Source organism: Eschrichtius robustus, chromosome 3 (assembly GCF_028021215.1).
Source record: "Eschrichtius robustus isolate mEscRob2 chromosome 3, mEscRob2.pri, whole genome shotgun sequence".
In the NCBI taxonomy this organism is placed as follows: Eukaryota; Metazoa; Chordata; class Mammalia; order Artiodactyla; family Eschrichtiidae; genus Eschrichtius; species Eschrichtius robustus.
The window spans coordinates 88378740-88395083 of NC_090826.1; the positions used below are offsets into that span (position 1 = coordinate 88378740).

The 16344-nt window shown below is 32.6% G+C and overlaps 1 protein-coding gene across 1 annotated transcript in view; it reads left to right on the forward strand.

The window, feature by feature from the left end:
- The window catches only part of AGL (amylo-alpha-1, 6-glucosidase, 4-alpha-glucanotransferase), a 77571-nt gene extending 61521 nt beyond the window's left edge, over nucleotides 1-16050 (forward strand). The window contains exons 28-34 of the mRNA XM_068540389.1: nucleotides 1844-1979; nucleotides 3325-3437; nucleotides 4295-4506; nucleotides 5704-5801; nucleotides 7353-7440; nucleotides 7550-7683; nucleotides 15820-16050. Coding sequence (XP_068396490.1) covers nucleotides 1844-1979; nucleotides 3325-3437; nucleotides 4295-4506; nucleotides 5704-5801; nucleotides 7353-7440; nucleotides 7550-7683; nucleotides 15820-15937 — 899 coding nt within the window. The 3' untranslated portion in view covers nucleotides 15938-16050. The remainder of the gene's footprint in view (nucleotides 1-1843; nucleotides 1980-3324; nucleotides 3438-4294; nucleotides 4507-5703; nucleotides 5802-7352; nucleotides 7441-7549; nucleotides 7684-15819) is intronic.
- The last annotated feature ends 294 nt before the right edge of the window (nucleotides 16051-16344 follow it).

The following is a 16344-nucleotide window of genomic DNA, read 5'->3' on the forward strand; positions in this document are numbered from 1 at the left end:
CTCAAAGTTGTTTTGGCTCTTTGGGGTCTTTTATGTTTCTGTGCAAGTTTTAGAACTAGTTCGTTCTGTGAAAAATGTCATTGGTATTTTGATAGGGATTGCATTGAATCTGTAATTTGCCTTGATAGTATGGTCATTTTAACAATTTAATTCTTCCAGTCCATGAGCACAGTATATTTTCCATTAGTTTGTATCATCTTAGATTCCTTTTATCAATGTCTTATAGTTTTCCACATACAGGTCTTTTACCTCCTTGGTTAGATGTATTCCTAGGTGTTTTAGTCTTTTTGATGCAATTGTAAATGAGATTGTTTTCTTAATTTCTGTTTCAGATAGTTCATTATTAGTATATAGAAACACAACAGATTTCTGTATGTGAATTTTGTATCCTGCAACTTTACCAAATTCATTGATGAACTCTAGTCATCTTTTGGTAGTGTCTTTAGGATTTTCTATATATAGTATCATGTCATCTGCAAACAGTGACAGTTTTACTTCTTCCCTTCCAATTTAGATTCCTTTTATTTCTTTTTCTTGTCTGATTGCTGTGGCTTACAATACTTCCAATACTATGCTGAATAAAGCAGTGAGAGTGGGCATCCTTGTCTTGTTCCTGAATTTAGCAGGAAAGCTTTTAACTTTTCACCATTCAGTATGATGTTAGCTGTGGGCTTTTCATATATGGCCTTTATCATGTTGAGGTACATTCCCTCTATACCCACTTTGCTGAGAATTTTTAATCATAAATGGATGTTGAATTTTGTCAAAAACTTTTTCTGCATCTGTGGAGATGATCATATGATTTTTATTCTTTAATTTGTTAATGCTATGTATAGATACCACATTGATTAATCTATGAATATTGAACCATCCTTGTATCCCTGGGGTGAATCCCACTTGATCATGGTGTATGCTTTTTCAAGTTGAATTTGGTTTGTTAATACTTTGTTGAGGATTTTTGCATCTGTGTTCATCATCTCTGAGTTATTTAAATTTTTAATTTTAATTATGAAATATCTCAACATACAGATAATGATGTAAATTATGCTTTGAACCTAGAACTGAAATTAGACAGATATTAACAATTGGCCAGATTTTCTTCAGATCGTTCTCTTTTGTTTTGAAAAGAAGTAAAACACCACAGATACAGCTAAAGTTTCATCTCTATCTCTTTCTCTTCCCTCACTCTCTAGAATTAACAACCAACCTATAATCAGGATTTACTATTTCCATGTATGTTTTTGTATTTTGTGTGTTTATGTGTGTTTGAGTATGTGTAAGTTACATATGATATATATTATGTAGCATATATTCAGTATATCATAGTATTTACTGTATAATGTATATATATTATGTATTTTATGTTTTCTAATTTTATACAAATATTATCATATTAGACATAGCCATATAGACATACATGGTTATATGTATTAGTATTATCTATATTTTAAACTTTTACAGAAAAGGCATCTTATTATGCATATCTTTTGCAACTTATTTACTCAGTCATTCTGATTTATCCATTTTGCTTTATGTAAATCCTAGTTCATTAATCTTAAATGATATAGAGTTTTCCATTATATGACTAGACTAGGGTTTATCTGTTCCTCTTCTCAGCAGTTATTTATTTCCTTGCTAATACAAGCAGTGTTGCAATGTATATTCTTGTATGTGTCTCCATGTTCACATAGGTAAGCATTTCTCTAGAGTGTATGTCTAGAAACGAAATTATTATGTGGTAGAATATGCACATCTTCAACTTTTAAGGTATTACCAGATTGCTCTCTAGAGTAGTTGTCCTAATTTATTATATTTTTATAAATGTTTTATTTTTCTTTTTTAGGTTTTAATATAACTGCAGGGGTTGATGAAGAAACAGGATTTGTTTATGGAGGAAATCGCTTAAATTGCGGTACATGGATGGATAAAATGGGAGAAAGTGACAGAGCTAGAAACAAAGGAATCCCAGCCACTCCAAGGTAGTGTTTATTTTTACTGCTTATATAGTTATATCATTTGTAAAACCACATACTTGTGGAATCTTTTATTCTATTAACAATGAAATCTTCATGTTAAATCAGTCAAAATCTTCCTTCCTTCCCCCTACTTCCCCTTCCACGCACTCCTTTCTCTCCCCTAATATACACATACACAATCCTCTTGATATAAGTCATCAAGTAAAGCTATCTGTTCTCTTCTGGATGTTCTCATGGGTTGATTACCTGCAGGCACCTCAAAGGAAAGTTGTATGACTTATTATCCCCATGGTTAAGACATTTCTTTATAACATGAAGTGTTTTCTTTGTAAGTATTTCATTATTATTATCTTTTGTAAATATAGAAAACAACCAGTTGTCCTGTCTTTTATGAAATCCTTTCGCTTTCTGAACATTTTCCCCTTAATTTTTAAATCTTTTATCCCATCATTTCTTTTTATGATTTCAAGTTCTTACTACAGTATCAAGTCTGAGAAACTATTTTCTTATTCCAAATTTTATCTTCAATCAGAATTGTCAAAAAAAATTCTTGAATAGTAGTTGTCATTACATGTTCTACAAATTCTTTTAAAAACCTGTTTATTTTGGTGAATTATTAGATCTTCTACTTCCCTTTCATTTTCCTTAAAAATAAGCTTTCAAATTATGATGTTCACCTTCCCTGGCTTTCTTCAATCCAATATCCCGTATTTTCTATCTTTTCGCTGCAACTCTATCTCAGTATTCTCTGACTCCTACTTCTGCCTTTTTCCAGCAGCTATCTCCCTTTACTCCATAATCTCTATTCTACTTCATAGAATTTTTTAAAAATACATTAAGATGGTAAACAATGGCAAAGTAATAAGAGGAATGATTTTTTTTATTGGAGTATAGTTGCTTTATACTGCTGTGTCAGTTTCTGCTGTATAGCAAAGTGAATCACAATTTCTTATATATGCAGTACACATTCCTATAAAGTGAGGATTTTTTTAATAGATAGTCATTTATATAATGTGTTAGTTATATAATTCTTCAAAGCTGTTTTTTGAATGCCCTTTTTTAAAAAAATATTTATTTATTTATTTATTTATTTATTTGGTTGCACCAGGTCTTAATTGCAGCTCGCCAGCTCCTTAGTTGCGGAACGCGGGCTCCTTAGCTGTGGTATGCGAACTCTGATTCATTGCAGCATGCGTGTGGGATCTAGTTCCCTGACCAGGGATTGAACCCCGACCCCTGCATTGGGCGTGGAGTCTTTCCACCGCACCACCAGGGAAGTCCCTGAATGCCCTTTAGATAGTGCTTAATTTACTCATTGTCACAGAGTAAAATTTATTTTTAATTTTAGAGACGGGTCTGCTGTGGAAATTGTGGGCCTGAGTAAATCTGCTGTTCGTTGGTTGCTGGAATTATCCCAAAAAAATATTTTTCCTTATCATGAAGTTACAGTAAAAAGACATGGTAAGCTGTTTCTTTTGTTTACAAAGAAACTCCAAATGTACTGTCTGTATTCTTAACCTACGTAATCATCATGTGACTCAATGAACTAGTATTAGAAAACCCTTAAGATTAAGGGGAAAGACAAACCATTAATTTACTTGTATGAAAACTGTAACAAACCTGATTACTAACCATATTTTTATAGCAACTTTGAAGTGAGATATGAAGAGCATCATACTTATTTTTTTTCCTCAGTATGACTGTGAGCAAGTCGAGTTTTGATGAACAATTATGAAATCTTTACATCTCTTTTTCTAGAACAGTGCTGTCCAATAGAAATATAATTTAAGTCACATACATATTTAAAATTTTCTAGTACCTACATTTTAAAAAAGATAAAAGAGACAGGTGAAATTAATTATGATTATCTTTTTTTATTAACTCAATATATACCAAATATTATTTCAACATGTAATCAATACGAAATTATTCATGAACTATTTTACATTCTTTTGGGGGGGTACTATGTCTTTGAAATGCAGTATATATATAAATATATATATATATAAATACAGTATATACTTCTGGCACCTCTCAATTCGGACTAGCTTCCTTTCAAGTGCTCAATAAAGATAATTTTATCAAATGTAAGAGTGATCCAAACAAAGACAAATGATCTGGGATCATTTGTTAGAGTCTAATCCTTTTTTGGTAATACAGTGAAAGATAATTTTTAATTTCTGGGTAGTGTTCTTCAAAAGGCCCTGACAGTTTTAAAAAGTGGATAATTTATTGACTAAATATTACTCTTTAGCTGTAACTAAATGTATGAGTTTCTTTGAATGCCTAAAACTACCAAGTCTTCTGTAATGTTTCAGGAAAAGTTGTGAAAGTCTCATATGATGAGTGGAACAGAAAAATACAAGATAACTTTGAAAAGTTATTTCATGTGTCAGAAGACCCTTCCGATGTCAATGAAAAGCATTCTAATCTGGTGCATAAACGTGGCATATACAAAGATAGTTATGGAGCTTCAAGCCCTTGGTGTGACTACCAGCTCAGGCCTAATTTTACCATAGCAATGGTTGTGGTAAGTGATTTGTTCTGTTCTTTTCAAATTTCAAAAATATTATGATAGGGTTTATTTAGTTCTTTATTCCCATTTGTTTTCAAATTCATCGAATTGCTAAAAAGTGCATTGTTTACCAGCTAGTTTTATATGGTCTTTTCTAATGAATAAAGCATTATGCATATCACCCTTAATCTATAACATTTGGTGTCAAAAAATAGAAAATAATGGATGATGACTAATGAAGTTCTTCTCAATAACACACATAGAAAATGATGATATTTGTACAGCACGCTGGCCTAAATGGATTAGGTTGCTGCCAGATCCAGCTGCTTCAGTTAGCCCCAGGCCCTACCCAGCTGTCTTGAAGCAGAGGGTGTCTGTATTTCAGCACACCTGTGCCATGACCAGTGCCTCAGCACACTGGTTGGAAACATCTGGACTAATGAACTAATATGGGTAGCTTCAATTCACATTCCATTTTCTTTGTTGTATTGCACTAATTAGTTCTGTCTAGTCAAGAATTCTAGACTCTCCTTATTTTCTCTATACCTAGTCTAAAAATACAGTAAAATAGAGAAGGTATGTGTTCTTCTATGCCCGCCTAGATGTTGCCACTTTGTCAAAAAGAGTATTAAATGTAGTATTATTAATTATAGTAGAATAAAAAATACTAAGGTACATAATGTCAGCTTTGATTCAGTGTACATTTGATTTCATTTAACATTTAAAATTAATGCAGATTCTTAGTCACCAATGCTTTCTCTCCTTCTCTACATCACAAGTAAATTTACTCATGCTATTGGAGTACAAATCCTTCTGTATTATATTATGACCCTAAAAGCAAAAAATGGGTTCCAGATGAACTTAAAGGAAGCTATTGTAAATCTTCTAAAGAATGAATTATATGGGTTTAAATGTGTTCTGCCTTCACTGTAGCTGTGACAGCTTCATTCTGGAGCTAGTATACTTTCTTAAGTGACACAAGGAAACAATCACCTCAAACAGCTTTCCTAACCTCTAAGGCCAAGATCAGCGCTTCCAAGTCGGCCCGATAGGATTAGGTCTGATTAGGCATCTGCACTTGATTTCTGACCAGCACTGTATTTTTAAAGTTTTCGTTATTTTCCAAGTTTATAGTCTGTTTTCCAAATTGGGTGGACGCTAATTCTTCTATGATCTTAAAAAGTTTGTATATTTGTTTTTAACACTCATTAGGCCCCTGAGCTCTTTACTACAGAAAAAGCATGGAAAGCTTTGGAGATTGCAGAAAAAAAATTGCTTGGTCCTCTTGGCATGAAAACTTTGGATCCAGAGTAAGTTATAAGTATTAAGAATGTTGTTCATATTGTATTTAATATGCAATTATATTCATATTGGCATGAAAACTTTGGATCCAGAGTAAGTTGGAGTATAAGTATTAAGAATGTTGTGGATATTTTATTGCATCAAGCCATAATTTTTTTGCTTATCAATAAAATCTCTAAAATTGCAAACTGAATTTTTAAAAATACGTTTTGTATCTTCATTAAACATCAGTGTTCAAAATGCCTTTGGCTTGTCCTATATTCAATAATCAATAAAAGAATTTTAATTTTATAAAGTAATATGTCATGAATATTTTCTAATGCCTATTTTTTCTGACTGTAAAAGTCATACATGATTATTATGAACATTGGAAATATAGATGTATCATCTCCTCAGAGACAACCTTGATTTTCTAAATTGTTACTCGTAGTAGTTCCTTCCATATTTCTAAATGGTATGTGTTTGCAGCTGTTTCTTGATTCTTTTAAATATTAGACATTATTTGCTTACTGCTTGCGATGACAGATGAGGATTTAACTCTGTCCTACCTTGCCACAAACCCTTTCCATCCTCTCTAAGTAATTACACCACTATTTTTATTGAAACCAATAAATAATTTTGTTTTTATGATTATGTGTTTATCTCATTTTGTATTTCTTCTCTTTTTCAGTTTTTTTTGAGTTTCTAATGACCTTTCTGTTTTTCTTCTACTTTTTTGCTTTAAAGCTTGATACCCACCATCAGTTTGCTTTCTCTTCCATGTATGAGAGATCCTCATTTTTGTAGTACCCTTATTACCTTTGTAGATTTTTCCTGACTTATTGTGTACTCATTTCAGTCTTGAGATGCAAAATTTTGTATGTGTGTACTTACCTGCATTCTAAAGTATTCTCAATATTTTCAGAGGTGTTAAGAACCACTGGTCAAAACTAAAACCCACAGTAAAAGCTTACTCATGTTGCAAGTTCTATCTAGCTCACTAAAAGAAAAAAAAAGTAATAATTTAACTAAACAGAGTGTAGATAACTGTCTTGTATTAAATGTTGCAGTGTTTGTAACTTTGTTTAATTTGTAAGTATGTATAAATTGTGTGCATTTAGTTGCTGTTTATAATCTAATAATGTACCAATTTTACTAAGTTTTAAAATAACTTTATGGAGAAGTTTAAAAAACAACCTTTCCAATATATTATAATTAATAAAACCTTATCTTTAATGTTTACTAATTCAAATTATTCTGTGTATATTCTAATTGTTATAAGTATATTAGAGGCCTAGTGAAATAATTAAATTCAACCAATATTTAGTGCCTCCTTGAAGGCAAGGTATCTGAATATTTTATATTTTTTGCATTAGGCAGTAAGTGTTTCTTAATCATTCCCTAACACATTCTGAACTCAGTATGTACTAATTTAAGGTTAAATGGATGATGAGCTTTAGTCTAGAGATTGGAAAACAAAATAATTTGATTAGTTCTTACCTTTGCTATTAGGAAATTTTTCTAATGCTTTCTGTGTAATGCCTGATCTTTTTTTAACCTAAATTTCAATTATTTTGCAGTGATATGGTTTACTGTGGAACTTATGACAATGCCTTAGACAACGACAACTACAATCTTGCTAAAGGTTTCAATTATCACCAAGGACCTGTAAGAATTTAATTTTTCTTCTTTGAGTTTTCAATTAAAGTTATTTTTCAAAGAATTTTTGATATTCACAGCTCTTTTTTTTCCTTCACTTTTAAATTATCTTTTTCAGGAGTGGCTGTGGCCTGTTGGGTATTTTCTTCGTGCGAAATTATATTTTTCCAAATTGATGGGTCCCGAGATTACTTCAAAGACTATATTTTTGGTTAAAAATGTTCTTTCTCGACATTATGTTCATCTTGAGAGGTAAGTCGTCAGGGCATGTAATTTTCAAAATTAATGTTTAGTCAATTTATTAGCTAGTAAATGGCATTTCCTTAGAATTCATTTCAGTATATTCTATGTGCAATTTGAAAGCTTTACTCTTTAACACAAGTTCTATGTAATTTTTACCTTCTTTTAATTATTTTAGGTTGTTATTTAATTTAAAGACTTGATATTTCATGATTTATACATGTGGTGGAATAGTCTGGTTTTTAAAATTTAGCTGATATTTTTGGATAAGGTCAGCACAAGATAAATACAAAAACTAAAAGTCTCAGGCTGGGCCTTTTGAGTTAACTGATTTAAAGATATATCAATAAATAATCTTCAGAAATGATTTCATTATAATTAAAATATCAGTGTTGGTGTTTTGACTATTTCAAACCCATTTGTCACTTCCTTTGTCCTAATTATTAGCAGATAAATAGTATCAGAGTTATGTGTCTTTATAAGATGATATAACTCAGTCAAAAGGTATCTTAATTTCACAAGTTCTAGATTAAACCTAGATATATGTACATCTTATTGCTCAGAATAATTATGCATAAATATGCATAAACAACATAGTTTTATCTCCTCTATTGTAAGAACGTGAGGGACTTCCATCTAGCAACATGAATGTTGTCAAAATTTTTCTTTTTTTTTAAAGTTTATTTTCATTAGCTTAAGTATAGTCACAGAAACCCTAATCCTGTCACACTTCTACCTCATCTAGAGATTAAGTCTGAAGTCTGTGTGATGTGAACATTCTTATATTCCATCCTTTACTGCCCAAAGTATTTCTCAATATTTGCATTACTTTTCTCTTTCTTCCTTTTTTTCCACGAGGAGTAAGAATATCTTGCACTGCAGAGATGATTCTTCTACTTTACCTATAATCACATCCCTCCTACCTGTTCCATGACCTTGTCAAATAGTTATCCTTTCTTGGTATTCCACTTGATCCCTCCTTCCTAAGCTACAAAGATATCTGTCAGCCTATCCTAAAATAAAGTCCCTTCATGCTGTTCCTGCCTCAAGCCTTGTTTTATCATTCTGTTCTCTCTTCAGTACATTTTCTATACAGTTAACTGCATTTTTTTTTTCTTTTCTGACACCCAGTCAGTCATCACCACGTACAATCTGGCTTTTGTTTTGCCCTCACCAGTCTGGTGAAGCCACTCAAGAAGATCCTTTCTGGTTCCCAGATCCCATGACTTCCTTTCAGTTCTCTTCTTTGACCTGGCTATAGTATTTGACATTGTTGCTTTCCTCTTTTCATGAAAAACGTTATGCTAGCCACAGCATTAGGTTTCCCTTGTTAACCTAGTAATAGTAACAACTATAATAATAGCAAGTAATATTTATTGAGTACTTACTGTCTTCAGATATTGTTCTAAATGCATTCATATAACATTACTCATTTCATCCAAAAAACTATATAAAATAGCTATTACTATTGTTATCATCCTATTATTGTTATTCACATCTCCACTTACTAGCTATGTGGCTGTGGGAAAGTTACTTAACTTCTCTGAGCCTCAGTTTCCTCATCTTAAATGGATGTGCTGGTATTGTTTTGAGGATTAATATATTACTACATGTAACACGGACAAGATACTAACTCAAGATATGAGCTACTATCTCCATTTTATAAATTAAGCTTAGAAAGTTAAGTAATTTATACAAAGTCAAATGGCAAGTAATTTGGTAGAGCTCTCACTAAACTCCAGGCAAGCTGGCTTCACAGGCTGTGCTCTTAACCACTACACTATTGGCTCTATTTACTGTTTTTCTGGCTTTGCTTCCTGGCACCTAAATATGTTCGTTCTCCAAAAATCTATCCTTTATCTTCCTTTCTTTTCTATCTACCTTGTCTTCTGTTACATTTCACCTAGTCTCACATCTTCACTCTACAGGTAATTTTGAACTTTCATAAACTCCACTTCTACTTTTTAGCTACCTGATAAACTTGTTACCTCGGATGGCCTTCTGCCATCACTCATTTTCTCTCACACGTTTTTTCTTCCTATAGTTCCCATCTTTGTTACCGTATTACCATTATTCATGCTCTGCAAGCTCAAACACCCCAGGTACTTTTTAATTTTACTTCATTACCTCTCCAGAACATCCAGATAGTTGTCGAGACTTGATTCTAGTTCTATTCCTTCTAACAGCCCACCCTGTTCCTTTCTGTTGCCAATGCCGGATTTGTAACTCATAACCTTTTCTATGGACTAGGCAATAGCCTCCATACTTGCACTCTCTTTTCTCCATTTTGTCATATTACCCCAAACAATATCAGTCTTGAGGAAATATAACTCACAATTTTAATCTTATGTTTAAAAATCTTCAGAAAAAAAAAAAAAATCTTCAGTAACTCCCCACTGGCTACAGAACGAAATCCAAATTCTTTAGTTTCCACAATTTTTTCTCAAACTACCTTTCCATTTTTATTTCTTACTGTTTCCTGTAGCTACTTTTGATAGCATAATATGCTTTAACTATGAGCTTTGGATTCAGATTGGATTTCAAATTCTGTCCTTGCTGCTTATTTTTGCATGTGACTTTGAGCAAGTTACTTAACCGCTCTAAAATAAATTTCTTCATCTATAAAATGAGAATAATATCTCATTACTTGCTGTCAAGACTAAATGAAAAGATAGATCAAAAATACTTGTCACAATTCAAGAAATGGTTTCATCTAAAGTGCAGTATTACTTTTTAAATTGTCTATAGAATCTGTAGTAATGTCAATATTCTCATTCTTGATATTGATAAGTTGTATTTTCTCTTTTTTTTTCCTGATCTGCCTGGCTAGAGGCTTATCAATTTTATTGGTCTTCTTAAAGAACCAGCTTTTGATTTCATCGGGGGTTTTTTTGTATTGTTTTTCAGTTTTTATTTCATTGATTTCTACTCTACTTTTTATTATTCTCTTCTACTTACTTCAGGTTAATTTGTCTTTTTCTGTTTTTTCAAGGTGTAAGTTGAGGTCATTGATTTAAAGACCTTTCTTCTTTTCTAGTATAGGTACTTAGTGCTATAAATTTCCCACTATGTACTAAATTAGCAATACCCCAAAATTCTGATGTGTTGTGTTTTTTTTTTTTAATTCAGTTGAAACACTTTCTGTTTTCCCCTTTGGTTTCTTCTTTGACTCATGTGTTATTTAGAAAGGCGTTATTTAGTTTTCAAATATTTGGGAATTGTCCACAGATGTTTCTGTCACTGATTTCAAAATTAACTCTGTTGTGGTCAAAGAATATATCTAATATGACTTATCTTTCTAAACTTATTGATACTTATTATATGATGCAGAATATGTTCTAACTAGGTCACTAAACTCTTTGCAAGTGAAAAATGTGCCTCCTGCTGTCGTTGGGTGGAGTGTTCTTAAAATGTCGACTAGGTCAAGTTGGTTGATAGTGTGATACAAAGTACTCACAGATTTTCTGTCTACTTGTTCTGTGGGTTACCTAGAGAGGGGTATTGGCATTTTCTGCTACAATTATGGATTTGTCTATTTCTCCTTGAAGTTGTATGGGTTTCTGCTTCAGGTATTTTGAAGCCTTATTATTAGATGCATAAGTGTTTGGAATTATTATGTTCTCTTGATGAATTGACCCTTTTATCATTATGAAATGACTTTCTTTATCACTGGCAATATGTCTGTGCTCCAAAATCTTCTTTGTTTGATATTAATATAAGCACTCCAGATTTCTTTTTGTGTGTGTGAATCAGTTTTTTTTAATTGAAGTATAGTTGATGTACAATATTATGTAAGTTACAGGTGTACAATATAGTGATTCACAATTTTTAAAGGTTATACTCCATTTATAGTTATTATAACTCCAGATTTCTTTTGATTAGTTGTGAGAATGATATATATATTTCCATCTTTTTACTTCTAACCTTTTTGTGTCTTTATATTCAAAGTAGGTTTCTTGTACATAGAGCATATAATTGGTCTTATTTGTCTATGCAGCCTGATAATCTCTGCCTTTTAATTGGGATGATTAGACCATTTACATTTAATGTGATTATTTATATGGTTAAGTATAAATCTATTTGCTTTCTGTTTATCCTGTCTGTTCTTTGTTAGCTTTTTCTTTTTTCCTGCTTCTTTTAGACTGATTATTTTATTTCCATTTTATCTCTTTTGTTGGCTGATTAGCTATTCTTTTTTTTTTTTTTTAATTTATTTATTTATTTTTGACTGTGTTGGGTCTTCGTTTCTGTGCTAGGGCTTTCTATAGTTGCAGCGAGCGGGAGCCACTCTTCATCGCGGTGCGCGGGCCTCTCACTATCGCGGCCTCTCTTGTTGCGGAGCACAGGCTCCAGACGCGCAGGCTCAGTAGTTGTGGCTCACGGGCCCAGCCGCTCCGCGGCATGTGGGATCCTCCCGCACCAGGGCTCGAACCCGTGTCCCCTGCACTGGCAGGCGGATTCTCAACCACTGCGCCACCAGGGAAGCCCTGATTAGCTATTCTTATTTCAGTTTTTTGAATGTTTGCTTTAGGTGTATAGTATACATCTTTAACTTATCATAGTTTACTTTCAAGTGAAGATATAGAGTTTCAAGTGTACTGTAAGAACCTTAAAATAGTATAGTTCCATTTCTTCCCTTCAGACCTTTATGCTATTATTGTCATCTATTTTGCTTTTACATATATTATAATGCCCATACTACATTGTTATTATTTTTGTTTCAATCAGTTATCTTTTGAGGATATTTAAATAATACAGAAAAAAGTCTTATATAAATACATAGTTGCCAGTGTTCTTCATCTCTTTTTGAATATCCATATTTCCATCTGGTATCATTTTTTTCTGCCTAAGGACTTCCTCTATTATATCAGGTCTGCTCATGATGAATTCTTTAAGCTCTTGTATGTCAAAAAAGTCTTTGCCTTCATTTTTTGAAAGGTGTTTTTGTTGTGTATAGGATTCAGTGTTGACAAGTTTTTGTTCTAGTACTTTAAAGTTGTTGCATTATTTTGACAAGAAATCTGCTGTCATCCTTATGTCTAATTTGCCATTAATTTCATTCAGTGTATTTTTCATTTCATACATTACAGTTTTCATCTCTTGAAGTTTGATTTGGGTCTTTTGTATATCTTCCATGTCTCTGCCTAATATTTTGAACATATGGAATACAGTTACAGTAACTATTTTAATGTCTTTGTTTGCTAATTGATTTCTGGGTTGGTTTCACTCGTGATATTCTCTTGTTATGGTTAATATTATCCTACTCTTTGCCTGTTAGTGTTTTATTGGATGCTAGATGTAAATTTTACTTTCTTGGATGTTGGATTTTTTTCTGTATTTCCATAAATATTCTTGAACTTTAGTTTGGAATGCGGTTAAATTATTTGGAAACAGCCTGATCTTTTCAGGACTTGATTTTAACTTTTTTTGGACCTAACCAGAACAGCATTTAGTTCAGGACTAATTAGTCTACACTAATGAGTCAAGACTCATCTGAGTTCTCTATCCCATTTCCCTAAAATTACAAAGTTTTCAAATCTACCTGGTGGGAATAAGCACTGTTCCTGACCCTCTATGAATGGCAGGTACTACTTCATCTAATACTTTTGGGTGGTTCTTTCCGCATCCTTGGTTAGTTTTCTCTTGTGTATTTGCTGATGGTTATGCTGTGAATACTTGAGTGGGACCCTTTACATGTCTCCAGAGTTCTCTGTTTGTGCAATTATCTCGTCTCTAGTACTCTGACCTGAAAATTCTAGCTGTCTTGGTCTTTCTGGACTCTCAATTCCATCTCTTCAGCTCAAAGAGTCTGCCAGGCTCCACCTGGGTTCCCCTCCCTTTGTCAAATCCTAGAAACTCTCTCAAGACAGGAATGCATAGTAATCATAGGACTCACTTCAATTTTTTTCTTATTTCTTAGGAATCATTCTTCTTTGTTGCTTAATATTCAGTGTCTTAAAAACTACTGCTTCATATACTTTTTCCCGTTCTTAGATTGTTTCAGGCAGGAGGGAAATTCTGTTCATGCTATTCTGTTTCCCGGTAGACAGAGCTAGGAAATATATACAATATATATACATACACGTATATTTATATTTCCCTGTAGTTATCTCTATACAGTATACTGTAAACCTGCATTCACACCTGTTTAATTCTAGTGTTTAATTTTCTCCCTTTTCATATTTGTAATTCCCTTTTCCAACAGTGAGTAACCTACTCCCCATACTCTGCTGTTGCCACCACATGGACCCAGCTCACCCTGCTCTAGCTCTGACACCCCATGCTGGGGTGCCACAAGACATAGATGCCCTCTTCACCTTCCTTGGGCCTGACAACCCCATGTAGGCCACTCTTATGCATGGATGCTCTCCTTGCACCACTTGGGCTCTGGACTACCCCCACCCTTGCTGTGAACTCCTTCCTCATACCCCCTAGACTCTAACATTCTACTCAGTGCTACTCCTGCTACACTTCTCTCCTTCCCTCCTCAACTGTAGTTACTGACCTTCTTGGTCCCACCTAATGACTTGAGGAATGAATTTTTCAGAAAGCAAGGGAAAGGAGACTTCTTTATACCAGTATGGGTATCTTCCACGTTCTTGTGTTCATATCCAATTATGAGCAGCATTTAATGGTTCTGTAAGTTTGTTTTGTTTCTTAATTTTGGTGCTATATCAGTTTGCTAGGACTGCTGTAATAAAGCACCACAAACTGAGTGGCTTAAACAACAGAAATGTATTGTCTTATGGTTTTGGAAGCCAGAAATCTGAAATCAAGGCATTTGCAGGACCATGTTCTCTCTGAAGGTACTAGGGAAGAATCTCTTTCAGCCCTCTCTCCTAGCTTCTGGTATTTCCTTGGCTTGTACAGCATAATTCCAGTCTTCTCATGGCATTCTCCTTGTGTTCATATTTGTGTCCAAATTTCCTTATTTTGTAAGGACACCAATCATATTGGATTAGGGGCCCACCCTAATCCACCTTAACTAGTTACATCTGCAACAACCCTATATCCAAATAAGTTCACATTCTGAGGTACTGAGGGTTAAGACCTCAACATATGAATTTTGAGGGGGACACAATTTAGCCCATTATAGATACTCAGGAACCCAACTTCAGTAATCTGATATTTTACTCTGAAGTAGTTTGAACACTTGAAAATGAATAAGTTTTCTATTTCTCTATGACAGTTTTTTGAAATATGGTACCTAGCTGATATTATTATTAATTATTATTCAAAATATTGCCATATTTACCTAATGGAATCATTTTTTCATTTTTATTTTGAAATATTTCATATCTTCAGAAAAGTATATATAAGTTACAAAGCATAATAATGAAACAAATTTAAAAATGAACCAAAAAAATGAAATATTACAGAATTCTGTATTTTTTTAAATTTTCATTTCATATTTAAGAGATTACATTACATCAAAATGAAGAATAAATTTGATATGCTAATAATGCTGTGTTTTGATAGTGAGATCTGGAATGAGTCATTAACCTTCATAAACTTCTCTTACCTCCTCTATAAATAGGAATAGTTATGATACCTACCTTACAGAGTTGCTGTGAGCATTAAATGAGATAATGTATATAAAGCACTTAGTATTAGAACATAATAAATACACAATAAATACTAACTGTGTTATTATTCAGGAGAATGAGAAATTAGTATAGAAATTTAGATTGTTTTTCATTGGCATTCTTTTCCTAATCATAATCCAGTGTTTCTTCATCATTTCATATTCATTTTATAATTTTGTCAAGATCAAACATAATACAGTCACATAATTACAGTTTGAGTCTCATAAACTTACTCCAAAAAAAATAAAATTAGGCCTGAGAGGATGTTCGTATCTATACTTATATACTGCTTGGGATGGTAGTTTCCTCTGTTTTTAATACATAAAGGGATTCCTTTGTAATTGAAAGTCTTAAATCCAAAAGATTGAATATCAAAGAATAATTTCAATCTAAATTCTTTATACATAAGCTTTAGGATATTCTGTTTTATTTTGTAGTAAATGAGTACATATGATTGTTTTCTAAAAGAGAAGGCAAAATCACCAGGTGTATTGCCTGTTTTGTTAATCCAACAAGATATGTGTTTGATTATATCTCATAAAATGGCTTTTCTTTCTTTAAGATCCCCTTGGAAAGGACTTCCAGAACTGACCAACGAGAATGGCCAATACTGTCCTTTCAGCTGTGAAACACAAGCCTGGTCAATTGCTGCTATTCTTGAAACACTCTATGACTTATAGTTGACTCATGCATATGATTGCATTAAGTATGCAATCAATTGTATTGTTGAATGCAAGGTCATAATGTAATGTAAATGTTTTATATGCACATGCTAAAGTCATTCTTAAAATCTCATTCATATAATACTGATGCTTGATTAGGTAAGACTGTAAAGCATTGGTTTTTCTTTTTCTTTTTCTTTTTTTTTTTTTTTTTTAAACAGGATGTTTGTCTTTTGAATTCAGGAAGTATTCTTCAAATGCCTAGAAATCAATAATTTGAAATCCAGAGTTTGAAAAAGAAAAAATCATGTAATCTTCTATTTGTACATAAGTGAAAATGAAATATGAGAATGTAATAATGAAAGAAATGGAAAAGTATCTTTAAATGGTGGTATATATTTTCTTCAGTAACAATATATACCAAA